Consider the following 17,450-nt stretch of genomic DNA (forward strand, 5'->3'; position numbering starts at 1 on the left):
AAAGAATTAAAATATGAAAACACTTAATGTAGAAATAGTCTGTCTGTAAAAAAAAAAACTTGAACTGAAAGATATGTCATATAACAAAGATAGGGGTTGAAGTCAGACAACCAGCTTTGTTAAGCTTTTTTCCAGAACAGGTTGTGAGAGGGGAAAGTGGCTTAGAAGCACAAGTCAGGAATATTGAGCCAAGAATGGTTTAAAAAAAACACCTAAATTGGATACCTGCCTACAAGTACTATCAGTAACAATGCATGGGAGTCTGAGTTTATATATAAATAGGTTTGAGATGGGCAAATTAACAGTAATTGATTAAAACTCACAGCTTTGCAAGATTAGGGTGTACCAGAACAAATCAGAATAAATTAGCTCAAACTCTCAAAAAAGTGCTTTAAGACCAGCACTGCAGGGTGCTGAATTCTTCTGGTACTATATATCTTCCTCCTGTCAGATGCAGCGATTGTGTATGTGGGGATACCACAGCTGCACTGGGAAAGCAAATGAGCTCTCCGAGGCAGGGGTTGTCCCTCTGTTTGAACAGCACTGAATGTTCTGTCGATCCTGAACAAACACTAACAGCATTGACAGAGTGCCCTGAGTGCACATGCCCATTACAGGACAGAGATAAATACATGTTCCCTTCCCTTTCAGGCTTTGTAATTGAAACAAGACAAGACAAAGTCAAGTCAGGACATCAAATGACAGCTTAGGAGGGCAAGGGCTCTGCTCACATTAACACTGCTCCGCTCAGCTTTGGTCTGGCCTCATTGGTGCCAGCAGAGTTAGAAACCCAGGCAAGTCCAGTCTCGGTAACTGGGGGCTGTTAAAGCAGAAGGAAGCATTCGGTGAGGCTGAGAGGAAGGTTCCAGACCCTTGAGACACAGAGAAGGGCTGCTGAAAGCTATGTTTTCTGTACGTAAAGATCACAGGGTGCACTCCGAGGCAAGAGTTACCACAAAAAATGAGCTTGGACATGAATTTACAGCATGTCAAATGGTACCTGCTCCTAAGTATATGCTTAGTCTGTGTGGAAAACACACAGCTTACCCCCCTTTCAGTGAATAAATTAGTGTTTCACACTTACCACAGAGAATGAACTTGCCCTGGGCACTTACAGGGAGTAACCAAGGGGCTATATGTTTAATCTGTAGTTTGCCTCCTACTGTCTTGTCCATGGCATTAGTGTTGGAAAGGTCTTTTGGGAAAGAAAAATAAGAAGAAAAACAGGAACACATATAACACCATCACAAGCAAGCAAAGTAGTTCTCTCCTTCTCACTCTCTCTATGTGAAAACTTTCAACCCAAAATATTTCTGGATCCTCCCCCCACATCCCACTGCTTACATTCAAGGGTGTTGTACCCAGAAAACATAATCTGAGTTCCCTGCATCATATGAGACAGGCAGAGAAGGGGGAAGAAGATTAGAGAGAACAAGAGGAGTAGGAGTGAATATAAAAGGAGTATTATGGCAGCAAAGATATTGCAGGGGGTTAGGAGCTTATTATGAAAACCATCAAAGTCACAGTAGTTGAACAACATTACTGTGAGTAGACTGACTAAATAAACATGCAAATGTTTATTAGAATAAGTTATGTGTCTATATAGGCCTGAAAAAGGCCAGGAAAGTACCTCACTGAGACTCATGGTATGGTCTGAGTAACAGTGGGAATAAATTTCAACATTCAGCAAGAAAAAAAAAAGATCGACTGGTTTTCCCTCATTATAATTAAGACTGTACAGCAGCCTTGTGAAAGGGGTACATTCTTCCCGAGCTGGGACCATGAATGTATTGCTATTACCCAAACCCTCAGCTTTATTGCTGCAGAATATAGATGCCCACTTATTCCTTTGCCTTCTACAGCAGACTCCCAGCCACAAGCCACGGGTGCTGTTAAACCCTGGGGAGTACAATCCCCTGCGGCTATAATTGATGTGTTTATGCTATTTATCTGCCGAGCTGTCTGCTGTGATTAATTGCATGCAGGCATGTGCAGAGGGCTCCAAATGTTGTATTATTATATGGCTGTCATATTTCATACAGATGGATCTGCCTGACGATGAGCCGGATCGATTAAGTAACAGAACGTTTCGGTACGACCCGGGCCAAGACAAATGGACGGAAGGAGCTCCAATGAAGTACTCCAAGTACCGCTTCAGCACAGCCGTAGTCAGCGGGGAAATTTATGTCTTGGGTAAGAGGAAACAGATTTTTAACAGATAGTACCATGACTTTTTCTTCTTTCCAGCAGTTTGCCTCTGTGAAGTGAAATATCTCACCCTTTGTTATGTACTGTAGGACAAAGAACGCTGGACTAAATGGGTGGTATTTTTCTAAAGTTGTCTGTTCCCCTCATTATTTCTTCCTGCTTTGATTGAGGTAGCTTAAGTTAAGTGAATGTTTAGTGTTCTGGATTAATGAAACAAAGACACTTAACTTTTTAAGCTACTTTTCTTTAGGGTATCAGTGTGTGTTATAAATAGTAATGAATTTTAAAAGGTGAGTAGAGAAGCCTTCTAAGGATCATTTCACAAGTGAGCACTGAACAGCTAAGGAACATACTCAGCACCATGAAAGAATGGCACAAGGATAAAGAAAATTTGAATCTCCAAATCAAAACCAAAATTATTTCTATATCCTGATAAAACTCAACAAATCTTTCTTTTCCACCCACCTCAACACAGTGCATTCTTTTGAAAACTTAAATCTCTCATTTTGTCATTTTTTGACTGAATCTTTTCCATTTTTTTGTTTCAAAACAGAATTTTGACCAAAAATATTGATTCGTGTGAAAAAGTTCAATAATCTCCTACCCCAAAATCTTTTGTCCCAAATGATTCCCACCCATGTTCCTCAGTTCTGCAGTAAATCCATAAAAGGACCCTTTTCCCAAAGACCATTCTTCCTGGTCCCATCCCAGCCTATGTACAGGCTAACAGAGAGAACATCACCTGTTTATGAACACTGGCAAACAGCTCAGAAGGTGGCAAGCAAGGGATTTTTCTGAAGAGAAAACAAAGATATAAGCCAGGGAAAGGCAGATATAGAAGAAAGGCATTGCAGATATTGGGAAAAAGTTAAAAGGGGCATCTTAGAAGGGGAATAGGAGTCAGAGAGGTGTCCAAGTAACAGAGAGAGGGATTATAGGCAGATGTGTGACTGGAAAGTTCTTGGAGAAGTGAGGGGAAAACTCATACAGTCCAGTAATCCACAAGTGGGCTGTGAGTGATTCACACCCTTCCGTGCTCCTGTGGTCTCATGGGCAGCATCACACATGAAGAAGGCAGCAATCTCATCAGTACCTTGGGACGTTTCAATCCCTTCTACTTCAAACTATTCCTGCTTACAAGCTTATCAAAGTGAACAAAAAATACAGTCTTATCAACATAATACACCTCCTGCATGGGGTGTTCTGTTTTTGTCTGGGTTGTTATATAATGTGGATAAAGCAGAGCTTGTTCCCTGCATGTAATACAGAAAGTGTTTTGCAGGGGGTGTATGTAAGAAAAGCATCTTTGAAGTAGAAGAAAAAAGTGGCTTTAATCTGTCTTCTTTTAGAGAAACTTCTTTCTCTTAAGTGTCTTGAGAGAGGCCCATAGTCACAACCAGGAGGAAGGGTGAAAGGAGCCCATATGGAAAAGAGAGTTTTGCAACCAGAAAATCATATCATTATTGTCAAAGGTTAGTGATAGAGAATGTCAGTGTGCTGTTAAATAATAAGAGTGTTGGCTGCCCAGGTTCAAAGGTGCTTCAGAAATGTGGAAACTCCATCCTTTGTAAAAGGTTAAATATATATAATTATTTATACTGACATTGATGCTCTAATGGGGCAGAAGAAGCAGTTGGAATAGTTGGGAAGAGAAAGGCTGCATTCATGCATTTCAGTAAGACAGTGCTCCAAGATCAAGACCTTGAACACTGTGATGACACAAGAGAGTCAGGGAGCAAAAAAAGGAGCCGCCTTGGGATGCATGTGATAAAACAAATTGACAGTCTTCTTCACAGCAAGCCTGACACTGAGACAGGGAAAAAGAGTGGCTAATAGGGAAAACTGCATCCATTTTCTTCTCTCAAATCTCACAAAGCAAGAAGCATATCTGAACAATTACAGTAATGAAATGTACAGATTAAACACAAAGCACAGCATTAAATCTGAAAAGTGCCTGTTTAAATGGCATTGAGGCAAGTTCATGGTCTCACAGACCTGCAGAAGCATTTTGCTAATGTTAAAAAAATAAAAAGCCTTGGTTTTGTATCTATAGCTGGCAGTGTTGCTGTATTCAGGGAGCTGAACACTGACGTGAATTCTTTCTTACATGTTAGCCAATACCAATAATTTTTGTGTATGTGTGAGAAAATCTTTGCTAACAATCAAATATGCACATGGGCTGTAACGGGCTCTTGACCTGTCTCCATCACTTTGTTGGTTCACATACCTTCCCATGGCACTCCTTATTCCAGGCTATTCCTAAGGGAACCAACGCACTTAATGCTGAGATTAACAGTTTGCTGCAGTGGACCCTTCACTCTTGCCACTAAATCTAGTTAAGCATTCATAAAGGCAGTGTTTGTTCTCAGTTTTGACAGTGTAAATCTGGGGTAATTTCACTGTAATGGACAAACTTGCTTGTGATTTATACCAAGGGTAACTAAGCTCACACGCTGCTCCAGGGAGCAGATTTTTGAGAAAGATTGGGCTATTTTTACCATTACATTTCGGAGCCTGCCTCCCTTCTGATGCTCCATCTTCTCAAGGTGTAACTGCAGCATGTGCAGACACGAATGAGTTACTATCAGGTAGCAGGAATATCAGTTGCAGAGAAGACATTTTGACCGAGGTCTGGGCTGCTTTTGCAAACTCCTGATTGCCTGTTTTCACAGACCTCGTGAGGACTTCAACATCCATCAATCTGCAAAATTTAGTCGAAACTGGGCAACTGGCACAAAAGCTATGAAAGGCAAAGAAATTAATGTAAGTGCAGATAGAGAACACACATGTAGTGAGGGTAATTGCATAAGTCTTGTTTTCTTAGGAAATCAAATAATATTACAACTATATTTTAAATTGAAAAACATGCCTGACACTGAGCCAAAAATGATTTGTTAACAAATTCTGTCTTTGAATATTCTGGTTTAAATCCATCTGTAAGAGTAAGCGTGGAAATGGAGATTTATCTGTTAAAATTAAGAAGACAATGTAGTTGGTAAATGCTAACCATCACAATCTGAAAACTCTGTGGAAGACATTAAAGCATTTTCCAAGGCCTCTCAAAATGATGGAGCAATTTCCAAACAAACTTTGTTTGGAAACAGTGATACAGTCATGACATTGACATCTTACTCTGCTGCTATCACACATGGCCTCATATCCAGCTGTAAACTCACACTTGCCAACTGTAATTAGAACGTCACACAGAAAAGCAACATTCCACAGTTTATCCATGGTGACAAATTCTTGTTACCTTGTGAGTTGTCAGGTTGCTGGGCTGTCAGGTGGGTCCAGTTTTCCTTTGGAAAGAATTGTGATAGTAACCCCAGCCAGGTGAATGGGAGATTAGTGACATCGAAAGGAAAGCAGTGAAAATGTTCTTAATCTGGTTGATGTGGTACTTGATCATGCAGATGACATTCAGGAGAGAATGGCAATGGAAAGAACAGAGGTTGACAGTGACAGAGCAAAGAATAGCAACTGTCATGAGGGCAGTAAAAGCGTAGCAGGCTCCTCAAAGCTGTGGATCCTTTGGACATCACCCTGCTTCATAAAGGGTGTTGAGCACTCTGGGAGTCTAGAAAGATGCTGTCAAGGGTGATTTGTGCAAAAAGACGCATTCTGAAGAGGAGAGGTTGTTCTCATGTAGTGGCTCAGAGATGTCTGCACTCAGGCACAATGACTAAGCTTTTGTGCTATAGATGAGAGGGAGGCTTTTGCGGAGTCTCTACCACTGCTATTGATCCCCCTCCTCACTCCAAATGGGGGTTCCCCATGGTGAAGTCTGTATGCACAGAACTTGAACATCTAACATCCCCACTGAGGGGACACTCAGTGAAGGGGCCATTCAGAATCATAGAATGGCCTCCCCCACTTCTCATATCATACTTGTTCCTCATGGGGTGCACTGTCTCCACGGGCCTCCTGCAGTCTGCACCCAGCTAAGAAGATCCACTGGGGGCTGCTGGGGACAGAGGAAGGAAAGGGAGAGAGGCTAAAAGGAAACAGGTGAAAGGGTAAAAGTGAGATATCTTCAGTATGTCTTCAGGACCAAGCCCTGCTTCCCAAAAATAAAAACATGAAATAAAGACATAGATAGCTCTAGCTGGGTATATAAAGCAGTGTTGCAGAGAGATGAGAATTTTTTCCAGCAAGTCTTGGAAACAAAAGTCGTTAAGTGATGTAATTGTGTCAGCTCTTTCCAGCAGGATCTCTGTCTTTCTACATAACTTATACAGGTGTCAGCACATTGAGGACTCTAGAACAGAAACAAAAAATCACTGCAGAGAAAGTTGATCCTCTCTAATATCCCTGATGTACGAAAGTAATTTCTATCATAAATATGAAGCAGAAAGAAGATACGTAATGCTAGCTTTGAATAAGGTGCAGTAGCAGTTTCTTTGACAGACAAGTCCAATTTTTGCTTTCATGCATGCAGGTGTAAATCTGTACTAAGTAGTCTGCTAATGTCAACTGTGTGGTGTCAGGCTCATTTTATTCTAACCCAGATCAGAATCTGATGCTTAGCCTTTGAAGTGTTAATTTCTGAGAAGTCCTATTGGCACAGAACAGAGAGTATGTAGTCACTGTCCAAAACCTCTTCCCAGCCTAATTGCAGCTTCAGCATGTAAAACCCTAATGACTTAAATGGAATTATTCCAGAGTCACACTGATGGAAGGAAAATGAGAGATAGATTAGAGTTTTTGGTCTGAGTAATAGCATTGTTCAGGAACCTGTACCGTGTGTCTTAATCAGCAGTCCTGCAATGTAATTGTCTGTTTGTTGTGTAATGTTCCTAGAGAATCTCATGCTATTTATACACCATACATAATCCTCATAAGTAAATGAACAGCATTTCCTAAGGCTCAAAATCCTTTCTCCTATTCATCTCATTTGACTGGTCTCAGCTCTTTCTCTCCATATTTTCCCAGGAACATAACTATATTCGTTGGAAAGCCCAAGAAAGAGCAGTATTGTGTTCTTAATGACAGAGGCAATTGAGACACTTTTGGAAGAAAACCAGATGGGAGGGCTTTATTTAAGGTCATGCATTTTAATCTCTCCCTTAAAAAAACATCCTTTCCAACCAGGTCTCTGAAAACTTATCACAGCCAACATACAAATTAGGAAAATTTATCCAAATGAATCCATCTGAATGCCATATTCATTACTTCATGTTGAAACACACTCAGTAGAACCCCTGTCTCTGAAATACAGGTCACTGGTAAAAGATGTTGTATCACCATGACATCCTTAACCATATGTTGCTTTTATCATTATATAATTTCTACCTTATAAATAAGAATGTATAGAAGGATTTAAATGAGAAATCCTATTAGGGAAGATTTAGAAACCAAAGAATTTTCAGTTATCCTCCTCAGCCTGGCATCCCACCTCTTACAACTTGGTTTTTTTCTCCCTGTGTTCTTGTTGTGAGCTTCTTTCAAAAATTTTAAGCAGTCAAATGAAGTTCAATTAAATACTGAATGTCTCAATCATAAAATGCTTATTGGAATATGTACTTTGGGGTTTCTCTGGAAAAGAAAGTGTGTGTGGGAGAGGCTGGAAGGAGACATTTTAGCTTTCATGCTTGAGTATTAACTGTGCATTTGAATAACAACTTCTTCAAAAATAAACCTGTCTATTTATAAATATGCTTTGGACTTGTGACAAGTAGCAGCTTATGGGCCTGATTCTGCTCTGTTATACCTGTGCAACAGCCTCCTTAGTGTGCAGGGAGGAACAAAAACAGGCAAAAAATTGGTCTGATAGATTAGATCAGAAATGCTCTCTACACCCTTTGAGACTATCAAAAGAAATCAGAAAAAGGCAATTCATGAGAAATGGAGCTGGATCCAAAACACTGGCCATGTTTAGGAAGACAATCATCTGGGTTTTTTTCAGCCCTGCTTCTAATCAATCTTTTGCCCTCACGTCTTCTACAAGCTGCATTACCTCATCTGCTGTGCTCTGGGTTAGTAAAGAATGACAGTGCTCCTCGGTTTCATCTTTGGATGTGCCTGCCAGGGCTTTATGGCTCCCTCATTCTCTGAGAAACTAGCTATGCAGCCCCGCTTTGCAGGGAGAGAGAGAGAGAAATGCAACTGCTGAGACTCAGCTTGAGTGCTGTTAATGAAGGGAAACGTTACCTAAGAGATTAGCACTATTAAATCCATTGTGCATTCCAGAGATCGATTTAATAGTGAATTATTTTACAGGAGGCAAAGCTGGATTTCATTTGCTTGTTGGAGAATTACTTCTTTTTTTTTTTTTTTTTACCCATTCCCCAGGTTCCTTTGATAAAAATTCAGAGGCAGTAGTAAGAACACACATTCCTTGGTATTATGATCTGAGGACTTGACTATATGATAAAGAATAACAATGTCTGTGCCCTGAGGGCACTAATAGGTCTTGATCATCTTGATCAGCATCACCTGGGGCCTCCACCCACGCCCTCTGCCCATAGGTCCAGGAGCACCATTTAAACACAGGCCTGGGAAGTCAGTGCTTCCTTGTAGCCTTGTCTTTGCCTGACAGCTGCTGGTGGGACCTTCTGCAATTGCCTGTCCCTGGTTCTGTGGAGCTGTGTCCTGATGGTGAGTTTGTTACCTGAGTCACCTTCCTTTTGAAAACAGCTTTGCTCTAGTTGTTCTCTGGTATATTGCTCTGGCTGAGAGACTGTACTGTAGTCTAACTTCAGGTGCCTGTTAGTAGGGGAACCAAATAAAGTGGTATGAAATCTGCTGCCAAGTCTCAATAGAGAGCTCTTTTCAGTTCTATCTGGACCCCAAACCACCTTGTAGGTGTACTTTTGGTCAGCGGTTCTGTCTATGCAAAGAGCAATCTAGACTTGGAGCTGTGTGGTTTTCCTGTAGGAAAGAAAATTATCCTTGTTGCACCCAGTTGCCTGGGAAATTTCATTGCAAAAGAGTTTGGTGTGGATGTGCCTTAGAAGTGCAATTGCTCTGTGCCTGCTTTTACAAGTATCAGTGACATTGGTGAAGTCACTGGGTGCACGTGGGTAGGAATGTTCCCTATAAGTTGTAGCTCAGCTGCATGTCAGGCTCACTCCTATAGAAATATTGCCTTTGCACCTGCTGAACTAATCATTACCAGTGACTCTTTACCACTTCACCATCTTTTATAGATATTTCCCCTTAAGTGCTGGAAGGGTGTGCTGTTATTAGAGCCGATGTGGATCAAATTGCCTTTGGTGTTCTCAGACGAGCGTGGGGCCAGGGATGCAGCTGACCTGAGCCAAAACTGTGTGCTTTGCCTTCAGCCAGCTATGAGCAGTGTGTGGGTAGAGCACAGCACAGAACTGTGCCTCATTGAGATTCTGAAGATGTACTAATCACATCACCTACCCCGCCTTGCCTTCCTGCATCAAAGACTTGTCTTCTCAATCCTGATTTCTTAATAAAGATCATGTATTTTATTTATATATTTATTTTACTAATGGAGCTTCATGTTAAATTTAAAGTCCATTAGAATCACTGCTTACAGAGTGCCCTTGAAAGTGTGTTTGATTGCAGACTCATCCGAGCGTGATATAGAAAGCTCTCAAGCATTAATGGATTTGGGAACACAAAGGTGGCTTCACTGGCTTTTTTAGTCCTTCGGTGGCATCTGAAATATCTCCTAGGGAAAATGCATAATGTAAAAAGCTTAAAGTGTTGAAAGGGTGCATTTGGAAGGGACAGGAGGAGAAGTCTGAGCTCTGTGATTAAATCCTCTTGTGTGATCAATGTGAAAATGACAAAAATGTTCGAAACTCCAAGTGAGAAATCCATCTCCCCTGCACAAAGGACATGTAACTGGGCTTTATGCAGGGAACTAAGCCAGGTGGTGTTGAATTCACCTACTCTGTTTGTGAATGTGGGTTAATGAGGGACCCTCCCCAGCATAAATTCCAGACCATGGCCATGGAAATAGCCACTGCTGCCCTTGGCACACCTGCTGGGGCTCCCAGGAGGCCGTGACCACAGCAGGTGTGTTTAAATGACCCTATCTATAGCTCTGGGTGGTTTAAGGTACAATTGCAAGTATACCATGCACTGCTGACAGGTCATTTGGTACAAGAGTCTTCCTCAAATGACCTAAGCACCTCTGTCCTCTTTCTGCACCCTGCCTTAGCTTCCTGAAGCTTACCCCCATTTCATGTAGAGGTTCCTGTAGGAGTATGAGCTCAGTTGTTCTGCTGCTTTACCCAGAGAATATGAGATAAGACAATCTTAGTGGTCTTAACTGCAATTCTCTACGTCTCCACTTGCCCTCTTAATGGTTTCCTAAATCTAAATGAAGAAGCCTGTGGAACAGGGTTATCTGCAGTCTTCAATGATGGATCAGAAAGTGGCCTGAGTTGTCTGACACAGAAAGCTTTTTTTTTCTGCCAATTTAAATTCTACATTGTACATGATGAATAGCCTGGTAAAAGTGATATTCCTCCAGTTGGTTGTCAATGTGAATTGATTTAAATTTGAGTTTTTTTTTTTTTCCTGATTTGTGTATTAATTTCTTTGGAAAGAGTCCTGAGACATCAGTTTCCATAGAGGAAAAATTATATTGTCTCAGAGGAGCACTTCTCAGCTAGTGCATCTGTGAACACAGCAAAACAGAGCTCATAGAGCTTAATATCCTCATATTCCTTGTGAACAATATTTTAATGTTAGAATTGCTTTACAAGAGGAGGTTGAGGTTCTTGATTTCTTGTTTTTCAGATTGCTATTTTTCTAAGCTTGAAAATTAAACTTTATTCTGCTCTGATTTTTCCTTTTTTTTTTTTTCTGAGAACTGAGCTTTGCCCTTGTAAATTGAATATAAAATTTAATTTAGCTGAAATAGCTGTGCAGGGTTTACATAAAAGGGAGATATTTTGTGTATTCAGGGCTGTCTCTGATAATGACAGGAATAAAGGAGGTTAAATATAAGTTGCTTAAACTATCCAATGAAGGTTTCATAAGTGCTTGAGAATATGGTTGCTCTGAAATTTATTTAAAAGGTGCTTTAATAGGCCCTGGAAAATTACTTTCCTAATGGCTATATATGAAAAATGTTTGCTGATGGCTCCCCTGGACTAGCAGCTGAATGTCTTCATTTACAAGTAATGGTTGGGATTTTTTTTGCGAAAAGCCATTGACTGCTGTATCAGTTTTGTACCTGATTATTTGTGTTCTTTCTGAGGTTACCTTGCCCTACAGTTACTCTATTTAGAAAATTACAATAAAAATACATGAAGAAATAAGCAGCTATTATCCTCCTAGTTCTGGGCTATTTTGTTCACCTTCCCCTCCCTGCTGAAATATTGAGGCAATCAGCAGAACTATTGTTTTTTGACACGCTGCATGCATTCCCTAACTGGTGCCATTCATTCCTCTGATTGAACAAGAAGCTCTTTCATTTTTCAAATGAAGACTTTTCTTGTGGGTGGGTGAGTGCATATTCTTCAGTGGGGTACAGTAACACCTGGGCTAATTTTAAAAAACCCAGCTTGATAACCAGCAGCAATCTGGTTTTGGCACCACAAAGCTGTCTTTTGAAGGGGTCAAATTAGCCTGTGGGGAGCTTTAATACTATTAGTTCCCAGTTAAAACTGCCTTGAGAATCCTCTCTGCATTACACTGCACTCTGTAGACTGTACATGCCCTGGTAGCAAATTGTCTTGCATTCTGTAATCTTTGATTATACCAATGGATGCTGTAGAATCAGAAAGCCTGTGAGATAAGCAATCAATTAAATATTTATCAGTTAAACATTTTTATTAGCTCTTAAAAGTTTCCTTGATAAATTTAGGAGAATAGTGTCCTGTCCTAAGAGTAGCACCTCTCTTATAAGTCATTAAGGAGTAGTGGAAAATACTACATAGAAGAGGATAATGCTTTTTTCATAGAGAACAATACAATAAGTAAACATCTGAAGTCTGAAAATTATTTTTGTTTCTAAATAGCCCCAAGGAACAGCTCAGTGAGACTCCATCATGAGAAAGGCTAAGTGGGGTGATGCTTCCCTTTTTGGCATGGAAATGATTAGCAAAATTCCATGACCACAATTAATCCCTACCCCAGGTCTCTTAGGTGAATCAAGCCTCAGAGGAGGAGCCCATCAGAGCAAATACTGCCTAGTTGAGGGTGTTAAGCTAATACCAAGTGCATATGGATGCCAGCCTAGTTCAAGCAAACACTAAGGGGTACCAAACTGCTAGGACCTTGCTGGTAGGTATTGAGGCAAGTAAAGATTTTATGTGCATGGAAAAGGAGCTCAAAACCCAACTCAGTTAAGGTTTCCAAATTCAAATATTGAACAAAATCAAATATTGCTAACTTCAGCCAGAGGAAAACTTCCTGCTGATGATAAAGAATACTGAATTTGGTTTTACTTTTGCTGCTCAGAGTTAACTGATTTTATCTTTACCTGACTCTAAAATACAGATCAGAAATACAGTGTTTGGAGCATTGTGGTCCCCATTTATATGTAGTTCCCTCTTGCAAACACCTTTGGAGAATGCAAAAAGGTTATAAAAAATAACACAGTTTTAAGATGTAGAGGGAAAACCATATGCAAGTAAAACTTGGAGCACCACTAGGGGCTGTTTTCTCTGACAGACCAGCTTAACAGCATTCTAGGGGCAATATATTTTAAAAGCAGCTGCACCAGCCTTGCACAGGTTGCACTTGCAGTCGTTTCCTTTTGCATATGCAAGGGCATAATTACATGCCACACAATGCACTTTGGATTTCCACAACTGAGCAGTCCTACACGTGTATCTGGGATGCTAGCCTTCATGTGGAAATTGCTTGCATATTGCAGTCATTTTATATTTAAAAGTGGTCACATACACACACATGCACAAAAGAACCCCTTCAGCACACCATCAGTGCTCATTACGGGTATTGTGTCCATTGGCACAGATGGAAAACCTGTGTGGGTACATCAGCATATTAATTCTGGAGAACCAGAGGCTGTGAATTCAAAATCTGGATTTGATCGCTTGAAGGGATTTGGGAAGACAGTGTTTACACTGATTTTTTTAGTGTTTCCAGCACACACTTATATTTCAGGTATATCTGCAGCCTGTTGCAGTATGTCCCAGCCAAAGAAAACTGGGATTTGTTTTAATCCTGCACACTGCCTTCAAGCACCCTAATTAACCCTTCCACAGTAATACTGTTGCATATAACTTGGTTGGCATTCCTGTGTTTCTGGAAGTCGATTTGCCTTAAGAAATAGGTGTTATATTTTTCTTTTATTGAGGAAAACTAACCAACAAAGGGAAATGATTGTTGGTTAACATGTGTGAGGGTCAAATCCACTGAGGGTATTTGAAAAATAGTTTTTGATCCATTACAATTTGTCCAGCAAACAAAACAAGTAATTATGACAATTTCTACTATAAGGGGAGAAAACAAAACAAAATACCTTTGTGTTTTGAAGACATGCTGCTTGTCCTTATTTGGATACAAGACTTCAAAAAGGATCTTGCTTCGGTGTCTGTAGATAATATGCAGTAGCTTCTGCTTTAAGTTTACTTCCTCACAAACTTCTGAAGCTGCAAAAGGAAAAGAGAGGGAGATGAGAACAGAAAATGCAGCCAGCAATGTATTTTTCAGAAGAATGTGGGACTACATTTGACCTACATATATTTTGCAGGAGGAATTGGGTGCCTTGGTTATGACAGAGGACAGACTCGGAAATGTCTTGATGCAGTGGAGATTTATAACCCTGATGGAGACTTTTGGAGAGATGGACCTCCTATGCCTTCTCCTCTTCTGTCCTTACGAACAAACTCTACCAGTGCAGGTTGTGTGGAAGGGAAGCTGTACCTTTGTGGAGGATTTCATGGAGCAGGTACTAAAATGAGTCCGATATTCCTTGTGTAGTTAAAGTCACTTTCACAGGATACAGACTGATCTGATGACTGATCAACCCTATCAGGTGGCACAGGCATGCCCTGGAATCACAAACATGATTCTGCCCTTTGGACTGCCAACCCCTAGTGTCAATATGAATTGTGTTCTGTTTAACCTTTGCTTTTTTCCTTAACAAAACATGAACATTTAAGGATGTTTCCAATATGCACTAAACCTCTCCAAATCTAAAACCTCAGTAGAATTATTCTGGATTTATATCCAGAGCTACAGATCAGGAGCTTAGTGTTTCATGGACATTAAAGAATTTGGGCATATTTGTTGAATGTTAAGGCTCTGTCCATCTGTCCTTTGCCACTCTATCTCTGCCTATTTACTTACATGATTTTTGTTATTGCTGTTGAAAAAGATTGTGTATTTAATGAGTACTCTGCGTAGGGAATTGAGATGCAAACAGACTAAAGTTCCAGATCTGGTGATTTTAAATAATCCTAGCCTCATGGACACCTTTCTTCTTTTTTTCTTCTTCCTTCCAACTGTGCTCAGCTCTTTCTAAATCTCCAGTGCTTATAACCATTATTTTTTTTCATTATAAATGCAAAGAGTCACAAGTTTAGGCACACTTAAACTCTTCTGCTACATAGAGCTGCTACCCTAATTTCTTTCTAGGAGAAAGGAACAGCACAGATGCATTATCCACTACTAATAAATGTCATGTCAGGCTCACTGTTGTCCAGGAATGGCCACGTGGTATCACTGGGTGATGTCTTCCTATTGCACTTCCTATTCCAGTTCCATTGACTTGTATAACAACCTCTAAACATAAAGCCACTGTTATTTTAGAATTATGATTTTCATCAGCTAGTTCACATCTTGCTTTCTAACCCGTTTATTGGCGCTGTTTGAGGAAGCTGCTTCCTGAAAACAATTGTTTGTCAGCTTCTAACAGGCTTGTTCTCCTGTCATCTCTGATAGAAGTTGTGTGACTTCAGAGCAATTATGGTTATGACACATCACTGTGTTTCCATAGTGCCACCATAGTTGTCTTTTTCTCAGCAATATTATGAAAAAGTCTAAAGTTAGTGGGTACAAATCTCAAAAGGCTGATAAAGGGAAGTGGTTGAGTCACCATCCCTGGAGGGATATAAAAGATGTGTGGATGTGAATTTTAGGCACTTGGTTTAGTGGTGGGCTTGGTAGCACCGGGTTAGTGGTTGGACTGGATGATCTTAAAGATCTTTTCCACCCTAAACAATTCTATGACTCTATGATCATTATCATTGAGAAATTAAGCAATTTTGTTCAAGATGACTAAGAGATTAATATGAGATTTTTCTGACTAGGGAAGCTTCAGAGCCATAAAAACACTTTCTGTACAATACCACCATGTTCTGTCACTGAGTCGTATAAAGAGTGGTTGTTCTGGGAGAGTTTGAAAGTCCTGCTGTGGATTTCAGGAAGGCCATCTTTTGTATGTTTGAATAATGACAGCTCAATGGGGTCCCAATTCCTCACTCTACTATTACAATCTATATAATTATGTGTAGAACTCTCCTGCACTAATACAGTTATTTAGATTGAAAAACAAGAAGTCAAAGTTAGAAAATGCCAGTTTTGCAGTTACCTGTGCAACTTGAATTCTGACCCCCTATGTGTGTGTTCTGTATACCTGTAAAGAAGTAGCATATGATTGTGTTGTTAGATGTTATGGTGCCTATTAACAGGGGAGCCAAAATAAGATTCTCACTGTCAACTGTAAATCAGGTATAACCACATATTTGAGGAGTTGAGAGGAACCTCTGTGCCTTAAAGATGGGCTTCTTAATGTGACTTTCCAGTTATTAAAGGAAAAGGGCTTTCTAAATCTTGACAACAGTAGCAGCTTCTAGCTACCATTACGAAGAAAAAGATGAGTGCAGGCCATATGTTGAACCTGAAGAGATTACCTAGCTGGCCTCTCTTCCTGATCCCATCTGCTTTGTGTGCTAGAAAGGGCTCTTGCCTGATGTGCTCTTTAGGGATGAAGGGTGGAGTGAGAGATGGTTGTTACTGTCATATGGGAGCTTGGGAAGGGTGGCTTGATTCTGCATTTTCACAGTTACAGCTGCTCAGCAGCTTCAAGGTACAGAACAGCATGTGCTGCTACTGCTTTAGTAGCAGACAGGGTTATTTTAGAATGTGCTTGTTTGGTTTTAGTCTTTTGGGCTTCTTGGCATGTCACTTTGGTTTTTATGAGGAATGCAACCAAGAGAGGATATTCCAGTTTTACAAAACATTGTAATTTAGCTTCAACCAAGTGGAGTTCTTGGAACAAGCTGAAAGCACAGCTGTAGTCTTTGGGTTTTCTGCCTGCTGAACGCTAAAGGGCTGCTGGGAACATTCAAGAAAAAGTGCTTCAGAGAAAAAAAAACAAAACAAACAAAAGCAAACAATCCAAACAAGAGCAAATAAGCCAAAATTATTGCTGCAGTGAAAAGTCTTAGCCTAAGGGGCTGAAACCAACCCCTTGTATACTATAGGTCTGTTCCAAACTCTTCAGCCTCAATTTGCCTTTGCATGTGCTTAAACCCACTCTTGATCCAGCAGTGTGAAATTTAGCCCGCAAAAGACTGTTGCATCTTAATTTTACTGGTATGTATCATGCTCTATATGCCTTTCTGCATGGCTATAGACCTAAATCACAGAATCAACTAGGTTGGAAAAGACCTCTGAGATCAAGTCCAACCTTTCACCTAACATCATCTTGTCTACTAGACCATGGCACTGATGCCACATCCAGTCTCTTCTCAAATACCTCCAGGGACGGTGACTCTACCATGTCCCTGGGCAGCCCATTCCAACACTCAATCACTCCCTCTGTAAAGAACATCTTCTTAATGTCTAACCTAAACCTCCCCTGGCACAGCTTAAGACTGTGCCCTTTCACTCTCCCTAATACTCCTTAGCCTTTCCACTTCTTCCTTAGTCTCTGCCACTGAACAGAGCAGATCATTCTCCTGATCACACCTTATGAGGGTGTCTTTTGCACTGTCCTCTGGTGCTAATGCCAGGCTCAGACAGTCCCTGCAGCTGGTGACCTGGACTGCTGTGTCCTCCCTGGGGGGTTCTGCCTGGGTCAGCACTCTCCTGCTGGCAGCAGCTGCAGCAGCAATGGCTTTTGATCGTTTGTAAACCATTGCTGGATCTAGTCAAGTTGGGGGGAGGGAACAAAACCCCAAAACCAAAACACCAAAAATCCAAACCAGCCAAACAAAAACCACGAAAACCCCCCACACACCTATCACAAAACCCACCAGCAAGAGCTGGCAGAATGGCCGTGCCCTTCCTGCTCGCCGTGCCTGTGCAAACTGCCGGGCAAACTGTCGTGCCAACTGCCC

General features: G+C 40.8%; 2 protein-coding genes across 7 annotated transcripts in view; one reads left to right on the forward strand and one right to left on the reverse strand.

Annotated features, from left to right (window-relative positions):
• Positions 1 to 17,438, reverse strand: part of MGLL (monoglyceride lipase) — a 106,373-nt gene extending 88,935 nt beyond the window's left edge. Inside the window, exons 1-2 of one of the 3 annotated variants that reach the window (XM_051788932.1) lie at positions 17,367 to 17,438; positions 13,625 to 13,754 (exon numbers count right to left, since the gene is read on the reverse strand). In XM_051788932.1, the coding sequence (XP_051644892.1) occupies positions 13,625 to 13,643 (19 nt within the window). In that variant the 5' untranslated portion in view covers positions 13,644 to 13,754; positions 17,367 to 17,438. Of the gene's footprint in view, positions 1 to 13,624; positions 13,755 to 13,842; positions 13,992 to 14,028; positions 14,152 to 17,366 lie in introns of those variants that run through there. The other 2 variants (XM_051788934.1, XM_051788933.1) reach the window with 2 other exon arrangements.
• KBTBD12 (kelch repeat and BTB domain containing 12) overlaps positions 1 to 17,450 on the forward strand; it is a 43,142-nt gene that overhangs the window by 13,661 nt on the left and 12,031 nt on the right. For 3 of the 4 annotated variants that reach the window (XM_051788927.1, XM_051788929.1, XM_051788928.1), the window contains exons 4-5: positions 2,043 to 2,193; positions 13,856 to 14,053. In XM_051788927.1, coding sequence (XP_051644887.1) covers positions 2,043 to 2,193; positions 13,856 to 14,053 — 349 coding nt within the window. The remainder of the gene's footprint in view (positions 1 to 2,042; positions 2,194 to 13,855; positions 14,054 to 17,450) is intronic. The other variant, XM_051788930.1, reaches the window with a different exon arrangement.

This window comes from Manacus candei, unplaced genomic scaffold (genome assembly GCF_025592945.1).
Source record: "Manacus candei isolate 608988 ecotype Guabito, Panama unplaced genomic scaffold, ASM2559294v1 h1tg000025l, whole genome shotgun sequence".
Classification (NCBI taxonomy): Eukaryota; Metazoa; Chordata; class Aves; order Passeriformes; family Pipridae; genus Manacus; species Manacus candei.